Source organism: Cebus imitator, unplaced genomic scaffold (assembly GCF_001604975.1).
Source record: "Cebus imitator isolate Cc_AM_T3 unplaced genomic scaffold, Cebus_imitator-1.0 Scaffold20, whole genome shotgun sequence".
NCBI classification, from domain to species: Eukaryota; Metazoa; Chordata; class Mammalia; order Primates; family Cebidae; genus Cebus; species Cebus imitator.
In genome coordinates, this window is record NW_016107335.1 from 1,847,228 (window position 1) to 1,857,402 (window position 10,175).

The following is a 10,175-nucleotide window of genomic DNA, read 5'->3' on the forward strand; positions in this document are numbered from 1 at the left end:
TTCACCATGTTGACCAGGATGGTCTCGATCTCTTGACCTCGTGATCCACCCGCCTCAACCTCCCAAAGTGCTGGGATTACAGGCTTGAGCCACCGTGCCCGGCCCTAGCCTCAACATTTTTGACTCTACTCCTCCAATTGAGGCCGCATTCCTTCCAGGTTGGTGTTAGAATCCACTTCCACACCTCTCCTGGGAGGGTTTCTGCTAGAAAGGACAGGCTCCACACGTGCAGGCCCCAGGCCAAGTCCCCTTGGCCAGTGTGACCGTGCGCACTGCCTGGTGCTCACGGGCAGACATGATACCACATGTCCAACACCCGGGCCCCTTCCCACTTCCGCACCTGTCACAAAGGAAGGCTGAAGTAACGCTTCTCTTATGTAAATAGGGGTTCTGTAGTCTGATAAATGTAAAGCGCAGCTCGGAAATCACTGTACAACCGATTTTGAACTACTTTGTCACCTGAAAAATCTGCTACACAAAGTGGATACAACTAGGTCTACCAAATATGATTCATCAACAGCAGTACCCAATCTTTTTGGCACAAGGGACTGGTTTCATGGAAGACAATTTTTTTTCCCACAGACAAGGGACGTGGGGTGAGGTGGCACAGATAGTACAGTTGGTTTCTGATAAGGAACACACAACCCTAGATCCCTCGCATCTGCCGTTCACAGTAGGGTTCGTGCCCTTATGAGACTCCAGTGCTGCCACTGATCTAACAGGAGGTGGGGCTCAGGCAGTAAGGCGTACCCGCCTGCCCGCCGCTCACCTCCTGCTCCTCACAGGCCACAGACCAGGGTGTTGACCCTGAACTACATCATTACTAGGCAGAAATCCCTCTGGCTGGGCATCCACGCCCATCTACACTAAACATACTGCCAGCAGGCTGCACAGTGACTTCATACATACAGTAGCCAGGGAACAGCAGCTTCTCCTGTGTGTAAATCCTGCAAGCCTGAAAATGGAAGTCATCAGAGAATACCTTACAAGAACAGACTAAACAAGTATCACTGCCACACCCATCATGGGAAGTACGGGGCACCTAGTCTTAAAACAGGTCTGGGTGCATTATTTAACAGTGCAGCGTTTCAGTGAGACTAGCACCTCTCTCCTTGGACCAAGGGTAAAAACTCACATATTCACTCACGTCTAACTAAATCTCTGTACCTACTTTACAAAGAATTGCTATATCGCTTGGTGATATCAGATTATTTTCCCCACGGAAAACAAAAATTGGCTACAATTCAGTCACTAAGAGACCCTTCCCCTTTGAAGTAAAAAAAATAGTAACATAGGCCGGGCGCGGTGGCTCAAGCCTGTAATCCCAGCACTTTGGGAGGCTGAGGCGGGTGGATCACGAGGTCAAGAGATCGAGACCATCCTGGTCAACACAGTGAAACCCCATCTCTACTAAAAATACAAAAAATTAGCTGGGCATGGTGGCGCGTGCCTGTAATCCCAGCGACTCAGGAGGCTGAGGCAGGAGAATTGCCTGAACCCAGGAGGCGGAGGTTGCGGTGAGCCGAGATCGCGCCATTGCACTCCAGCCTGGGTAACAAGAGCGAAACTCCGTCTCAAAAAAAAAAAAAGTATATTAAACCCTGTATTATTCTAATTTTTCAAGTTGTAAATTCAAAACAAATTTTCAAAGAGGAAGAAGAAAAAGATTTTAAAGCTCCTGTGCTGCTTTTTCTTCAGAAAAGGTCTTGCTCTGTCACCCAGGCTGAAGTACAGTGGCCCAATCTCAACCTCCCAAGCTCATGAGATCCTCCCACCTCAGCCTCCCAAGGAGCTGGGACCACCAGCACACGCCACCACGTTCAGCTAATGTTTTGTGTTCTTTTTGTATAGACAAGGTTTCACCATGTTGCCCAGGCTAGTCCAATGCTGTTTTAAATAATACCATGTAAATTCAACAGAAAGGCCGTTACTAAACCCTCACTTGGCTCATGGACACACATCAAGTCAACCCACGCAATTAACTTACCGAAGAAGTCAAATGAAAATGGGTCCCTTCCACCAAAAAATTCCCTGAAGACATCATCTGGGTTTCGGAATGTGAAGCCAAATTCAAATGGACTGTCAAAATGAATTCCACCACCTGCAGAAATACAATACAGCTTTTAGTTCATGAATTTTGGCGTTTTGCAGGCAAAAAATTCTTTGTTGACACCTAATAGAAAGCAAAAATATTTCATAAACTTGGGGTTCTCTAAAGTTCAAAACATGAGCCCTATACTGACAAAGTGAGTGTGCCCAGAGCTGACGATAAGTGAGTGCAGCGATGGCCCCTTCGACACTGCTCTTCGCCATCTCTAAATCCATGATGGGCATATAATGTTACACACCACTTCTATGATTTGTTATGAAGGTTTATGAAGACCACGAGTATCTGCATCCACTTTGACAACTGACCTCCTGGAGCCGCAGAAGCTGCCATGTGGCCAGGTTTGGAGCAAAAATTTCCCAAAGACCCCTGGGGAGGCTGGTCACAGCCCAGAGACCATGCAAAGTTTTAGAGACAAACACGAAAGTCCAGGCCCCACAAGGTCATTACTTTAGCTTTCCAGGAAAATCTGCTCTTTAAACCCTCAGGGTATTTTGACACCATGTCAAGTACTGATCTAAGGGTGTCTGTCCACGATATACTGCAGTATGGTAACAAATTATTTCCTATCTACAGGAAGTACATGAACATATACTTCTAGTCTCACAAAGATTTTAAAATGCTATCAATTTCTCTGTCCTCTCCCCAGTTCAGCCCACTTTCTAGGTTGCATCTCTATTTACTGATAAGACTCTTACCAAAAGACTCATGATTTACAGACAAACTCAACTTGCCAAGACCTTTTGTCTTCAAAGAAAAAGTCATGTACATACATACCTCCTCCTCCACCATTTAATCCTTCTTTGCCGTATTTATCATAGATGTCCCGTTTCTTAGCTAAAAATTTAAAGGAAAGTCAATAAGGCCAAGTTCCTTTTAAACCTCTGATTCAATAAAATATTTCCCAAGTTGTAAATCAGTTTTCAAGGTTTTACAATTAAATTTAAGGAGTATGGCCCCCCTTTCTTTAAAACAAAAGGAAACAAGAGGGAAAACTTTCTGTACCTCCCTCCTGAAAAACAATTAAAAAAAAATTAGTTTGTTGAATTTTTTTAAACAAGTTATTTAAATATTTACGGCCAGGAGCAGTGGCTCACGCCTGTAATCGCAGCAATCTGGGAGACCAAGGCAGGCAGATCACCTTAGAGATCAGTAGTTTGAGACCAGCCTGGACAACATGGTGAAACCCCGTCTCTTCTAAAAATACAAAAATCAGCCAGGCATGGTGGCGTGTGTCCATAATCCCAGCTATTCAGAAGGCTGAGGCAGGAAAATTGCTTGAACCCAGGAGACAGAAGTTGCAATGAGCCAAGATCACCCCACTGTACTCCAGCCTGGGTGACAGAGCAAGATTCTTTCTCCGAAAAAGAAAAACAAATTTATTCCATTAGATAACTTTTCACTCTATTGCCCACAGAGCCCAGGCATGCTACATTAAAATCACACAACTGCTGGGCTCACGCCTGTAATCCTAGCACTTTGGGAGGCTGAGGTGGGTGGATCACCTGAGGTCAGGAGTTCAAGACCAGCCTGGCCATCATGGTGAAACCCCATCTTTAAAAAAAAAAAGAAAAAAGGAAAAAAAAAAAAAAAAATCACACAACCAAGTACAACATGGTTGGAAAAAACCATACAAGCACACCGTCTTACTACAAAACCCCAATTAGAGGACCACATCTGCAGCACACAAAGAAACGTGCCAGGGCCTAAGCAAGTGGCAGAAAGTAGATGTTGCCAGAAAGGAGCCATCCAATACCCTACAGGCTCATTCACCCTCCAAAAGACCACCCAGATGCACGGCCTAGGGCTAAGCACGCCACTCTCCACCGACAGTCTTCACACTTACATTCCAAAGTCTACTGAAACTCCCCAACAAAAAGAATGACATTAGAAGCACTGGAACTCTGACATGACACCATCTGAGTTCCTTAAAAATCTCACAGGCTGGACACAGCAGCTAACACCTGTAATCCCAACACACTGAGTGGCCAAGGTAGGTGGATTGCTTAAGCCGAGGAGTTCAAGACCAGCCTGGGTAGGAAAATCCCATCTCTAATCAAAATACAAAAAAATTAGCCGGCCACAGTGACACCTACCTGTGGGTCCCAGCTACTCAGGAAGCAATGGGACAACTGCTTGAGCCTGGGAGATCAATACTGCAGTTACCTGTGATCATGCCATTGCATTCCAGCCTGGATGACCGCCGAGTGAGACCCCTTCTCAATTTTTAAAAAGTAAAAGAAAATCTCGTATTCCACAAAATGGGAATAGACGCTTAGAAACAAACCACTTACAAGCAGGTTCAGGTAGCCAGTGCCACGGCAAGAAAAATGACTATGTAACTCCAGCTGGGACCCATGGCTGCCTAAAAGGACATGAAAAATACACCCCATGCCCCCTCCCCTCCAAAAAAAAAAAAAAACCAAGAGACTTTTTTTAGTATGGTAGTTTAAAGGTGCTCTATCAAATATGAAGCTTTAGTTTAGTCCTCACTTTTCTTAAAGTTACTGGTCCCTGAAATCCTGCATCTGGCAGTAGTGAATTAGCACACACCAACACCAAGGACCAAAGACCAAGATGGCAACCCTGAGGCCTGTGCTCTCCTCTGTCAATCCAGCACACAACGCAAGGCGACAAGCCTGGCGCAACGGTGCTTTGTGGAGGAGGATCACCTCAGCCCAGGAATTCAAGGCCTCCCTGGGCAACATGGCAAGAGCCTCTCTCTTTAAAAATAAAATAAATAAAACTTTCCAATCAACAGTTTAAGCTCAACAGCTCATGAACTTAAATGCCACATTTCATGAAGATTCCAAATATCACTGTTTTATGCCTTTTCACATTTTTGAAGTAAAATATCTGGGATTTCCTCTAAAACAAAGAGGTGGGCAATAGTGTTACCAGAGAAAGCCAGGCTGGTAAATGTTGAAGGTGGCAAACTTAAATTGGGTTCCTTCTTTTAAAAAAAGAAAAAATTTGTTGTAAATAAGGGCCGATCACTTGACCATACTCAGATACACTTAACCAAGTACCCACAGTTCCAGGGTCCAGTTAATACATTCCTAACTTTGTAAAATCCCTCTCCAGCTGACCGGGCATCCTGTGGCTTTCCAGTTCTGTCACTGCTCCCCCCACCCCAGGCCCCATGCAACCCCGACTAGGTGACAGGCGACCTCTGACTCCTCACCCACATGTGAACCAGGTCAATGGATCGGACTTCCAGTAACATACAACACCTCTGCTCCAGACCTAGGTGGGGAAAACAGGCCTGAAATCTGAAATCTAAATTTTAACTGTATGTTCCATCCCCTCTTTTTGTGAACCTAAGACGTCCTCTGAAGTAGTGAAGCTAACTCCACTGGCACAGTATTGTTTAAGCCCGTGGGGTGAGCAAGGGCAGAAGGATCACACACCAACAATAGGGCAAGCACACCACATGCACAGTGGCCTGAGTCTTGCAACCTCCTCTCTCCTGGGTTCATCAGACCCGGGGTAGCTAGTCCTGTTTGAAAACAGCCATCCTCATAAATCGATCAAGGCAGTTAAAGGTGAGCAAAAGAAGAATAAAAAAAAGCAAACAGCCATCCTAAGAGAAACTGCTAGAAGCCCTGGGGCTCGCTCCTCAGCCCTTGCGGTGACCTAAATCAAGTCAAATCTTCACAAGAAAAGCAAAGACATTCGGGGGGCCCAAAATCCATCTGCCATTAACAAGTCACTTGATCCATACTGTGCCGGCCCTGAGGAGGATCCCACACCCGCTCCTCATCCTGGCGTGACCACTCAGAGTCCTTAAGCAGCCCAGTGTCACTCACCATCTGACAGCACCTCATACGCCTCTGCCACTTGTTTGAATTTTCTCTCTGCTTCTTCTTTATTCTCAGGATTTTTATCTGGGTGCCACTTCAGTGCCAGTTTCCGATATCTTGAAAAGAACAAAGGATACTTATCACATTCTAAATCCAGAAATCAACTATGTTTTTGAAACTAACATAATGAACCAGAAGAATGGCTTCAGAGCTGCCAACTGGTAAGACAAATACCGGTTTTAGTTGTAAAACCTCCCTTTCCTCTAGAATGAAATACACAGAAGTTCTAAAATCCAGATAGCCAGGCGTGATGGCGTACAGCCACAGATAGACCCAGCTACTCCAGAAACTCAGGTGTGACGACTGCTTGAGGTCAGGAGTTCTAGGCTACAGTAAGCTATGATCACACCACTGCAGTCCAGCCTGGGCAACAGAACAAGACCCTGTCTCAAAATTAAAATTGTGAAAATACTCATTAAATAAGTGTAAAAAACAAAATCCTGATAGCATAATACAAACCTCTAGAGAGAGAAAAACGAAGATCACGGTATCCACAAGATGGCCTGACAGTGAGGAGACTGAGCGAGCATGTGACGGAAAGGCCTGGGTCACTGAGCAGTAGGATCCAACATCACCATCCCTACCCTTCTACGTTCAGATTCCAAGGATCCTACTTTCTCAGCCAGCCCACTACTCAGCTGATCTGTGTGCCCAAGGTGAGTCACCTGCCACCAAACAGGCCAGGACTGCAGGATCTTTCAAACAGCCCTCTGTGCCAGATTCAAGATCTAAACAGAGTTAAAACACAAACTTCTACAAAGATTCTATGACTAAAGTCATAGTCAGTTGCAGAGTTCCAATGGCTAAATAACTGCATGTCATTTAAATACAAAAAAAAAAAAAGGCCAGGTCCAGTGGCTCACACCTGTAATCTCAGCACTTTGGGAGGCCGAGGCAGGCAGATCACCTGAGGTCAGAAGTTAAGACCAGCCTGGCCAACATGGCGAAACCCCATCTCTACTAAAAATACAAAAAGCTGGATGTGGAAGCACATGCCTGTAACCCCAACTCTCAGGAGGCTGAGGCAGGAGAATTGCTTGAATCCGGGAGGCCAAGGTTGCAGTGAACCAAGATTGTGCCACTGCAAACCATCATAAAGGTACATAATTTCCATCAGTTACTGAAAATACTGTGCAAGTATTATCTTTATCCACTGATGAGGTTTAGTGGGAAGGTAACTGAATCATGGGGGCTGGTCTTTCCCGTGCTATTCTTGTGGATTAAGTCTCCCAAGATCTAATGGGTTTATCAGGGGTTTCCACTTTTGCTTCTTCCTCATTCTCTCTTGCTGCCACCATGTAGAAAGTGCCTTTCATCCACCGCCATGATTATAAGACCTTCCCAGCATGTAGAACTGTAAATCAAATTAAACATCCTTTTCTTCCCAGTCTCAGGTATGTCTTTATCTACAGCATAAAAACAGACTAATACATGCATTAGCTTACTCAAGAGGAGCCAAGTATTTCCAGCTGTCTTCATTCTATGATCTGTCAAGTATCACTGGCTGTTGACACTATTGATAAGAACAATGTGGGCCTATGGTGTGCAGCACAGGCCTCCTCACAGTGTGGAAAACCTCACTCCACTGCTGACAGCAGCAGGGTCTGCCTGGCCTCTCCTCAGTGGGCTGCTTCTACTAGGTTCCTTGGCAGAGGTTTCAAAGACTCTGCAAGCAACATCAGCTCTGCCAAAGAGCAGTCAGCCTGACTTGGTTTTGAGAAAGAGTCTTGGCTCGGTCACCCAAGCCAGAGTGCAATGGCATGAACATGGCTCACTGTAGCCTCAACCTCCTGGGCTCAAGCAATTCTCCTGCCTCGGCCTCTGGAGTAGCTGGGACTACAGGCATATACCACCATGCCCAACTATTTTATTTTTTTTTGTAAAGACAGTATCTTATTTTGTTGCCCAGGCTGGTCTCAAACCCCTGGGCTCGAGTGACCCTCCCACCTACGCGTCCCAAAGTGCTGGGATTAGAGGTGTGAGCCATTTACCTGGCCATAATTTGCATTTTACTTTATTGAGATGGACTCTCGCTCTGTCGCCCAGGCTGCAGTGCAGTGGCATCATCTTGGCTCACTGCAACCTCTGCCTCCTGGGTTCAAGTGATTCTCCTGCCTCAGCCTCCCAAGTAGCTAGGACTGCAGGTGCGTGCCACCATGCCCGGCTAATTTTTTGTATTTTTAGTAGAAATGGGGTTTCACCATATTAGCCAGGATGGTCTCGATCTCCTGATCTCATGATCCTCCCACTTCAGCCTCCCAAAGTGTTGGGATTACAGGTGTGAGCCATTGCACTCAGCAATTTAGCATTTTAAAATGAACTATCTCAGCTAAGGCACAGTAGCTCATGTCTATAATTGCAGCAATCTGGGAGGCCAAGGCGAGAGGATCACTTGAGCCCAGGAGTTTGAGACCAGCCTGGGCAACATAGTGAGACTCAGTCTTTTTTTTTTTTTTTTTTCCCAATTAAAATTAAAAACTAAGCAAAATGAACTATTTGGCCCCCAAAAAAGTTAATTCTATCTTCAGACCCACTAAGTCTAGTAGTATGGACTTCATTATTTATTATCTATTTTTTTAAAGCTGGTTCCAACTATTCCAGCTAACTGCTCTCTAGCTATGTTAAAATCTAACATAATCTATTTCATGACTTCTTTGCTTTACACTTTACATTCAGAGTTGACACCTCATTAAATTAAACAGACTGAGGTTACCATGAGAGCCTTCTGTGGCTGGAACTGCCCTCCTCACGTGAGCCAGGCTCTGGTCATACAGATAGATGCTGGTCTAACAGGCAGTGGTGCAGCTCTCAAACTTTCATGTGAATCAGAAGGGACTCCAACAGCATAGGCTGGAGCCCAACAATCACACCAAAAAAGTTCAAGTGCTCTACTCTGGGCCCCTACCTGGAAAGGGGTACTCAAGAGTACCAAGTCAGCTCCATATCAAAGTCCAATATAAAAGATGTTTGTGGCCGGGCGCGGTGGCTCAAGCCTGTAATCTCAGCACTTTGGGAGGCTGAGGCAGGTGGATCACGAGGTCAAGAGATCGAGACCATCCTGGTCAACATGGTGAAACCCCGTCTCTACTAAAAATACAAAAAATGAGCTGGGCATGGTGGTGCATGCCTGTAGTCCCAGCTACACAGGAGGCTGAGGCAGGAGAATTGCCTGAACCCAGGAGGCGGAGGTTGCGGTGAGCCGAGATCGGGCCATTGCACTCCAGCCTGGGTAACAAGAGCAAAAATCCGTCTCAAAAAAAAAAAAAAGATGTTTGTGATCATGTCATATCCTCAGTAACTTTTTAATCGACTTCGATAGAATCCCAGTGAATGACTAATTAAGGGCAACGCCCAGACCTAGACTGCAAACGTTCCTTGTTAATTGCTGTCCGATTAAACTATGTGGCACTCAAAGACTGCTACACACTACATTAAGAGCCATCTTCATAGGCAATAGAAAAAGTTACACTACTCAATTACCAACGTACCACTGTGCAGATGTATTACCTCGGAAATAAAATTACTTACGCCTTTTTAATATCCTCGGGTGAAGCATGTCTCTGTACGCCTAGAACTTCATAGTAATCCACCATGTTTCAAGAGGTTGTTGGAATAGGTCCTGCAAGTAAAAACAGGTGGTCGGTCAGTGACGAGGCTGCTGCGGATGGGCAGGTCATGGCAGTGGGATGGCTGTGGGGAGGGAGGAGGGAGTGGTATCACTTCAGCACCTACTGGCCTTAAAGATGGAACTTCCACTAGCTAACCACACTAGCATGCTGGAAGACCTTGTCTGGGAACTGTTTCCCAGATTCATCACAGACCCTTCTAACCCAGGAGGTGGAAGCTGCAGTAAACGGACATCACATCAACTGCCTGGGCGACAGAGCGAGACTGTCTCAAAAATAAAACAGGTCAAGTGCGATGGCTCACACCTGTTAATCCCAGCACTTTGGGAGGCTTAGGTTGGCACATCACAAGGTCAGAAGTTCGAGACCAGCCCAACCAACATGGTGAAATCCCCTTTCTACTAATGAAAATATGAAAATTAGCCAGTCGTGGTGGCACAGGCCTGTAATCCCAGCTACTAAGGGGGCTGAGGCAGGAGAATCGTTTGAACCCAGGAGGCAGAGGTTGCAATGAGCCGAGATCATGCCATTGCACTCCAGCCAGCCTGGGCTACAAAGAGAGACTCCATTTAAAAAAAA

At 45.7% G+C, this 10,175-nt stretch overlaps 1 protein-coding gene across 1 annotated transcript in view; it reads right to left on the reverse strand.

Annotated features, from left to right (window-relative positions):
- Positions 1 to 10,175, reverse strand: part of LOC108296594 (dnaJ homolog subfamily B member 6-like) — a gene marked incomplete at its 3' end in the record, with an annotated part of 49,351 nt that overhangs the window by 22,434 nt on the left and 16,742 nt on the right. Inside the window, exons 2-5 of the mRNA XM_017519069.2 lie at positions 9,499 to 9,589; positions 5,917 to 6,026; positions 2,885 to 2,944; positions 1,988 to 2,101 (exon numbers count right to left, since the gene is read on the reverse strand). Coding sequence (XP_017374558.2) covers positions 1,988 to 2,101; positions 2,885 to 2,944; positions 5,917 to 6,026; positions 9,499 to 9,563 — 349 coding nt within the window. The remainder of the gene's footprint in view (positions 1 to 1,987; positions 2,102 to 2,884; positions 2,945 to 5,916; positions 6,027 to 9,498; positions 9,590 to 10,175) is intronic.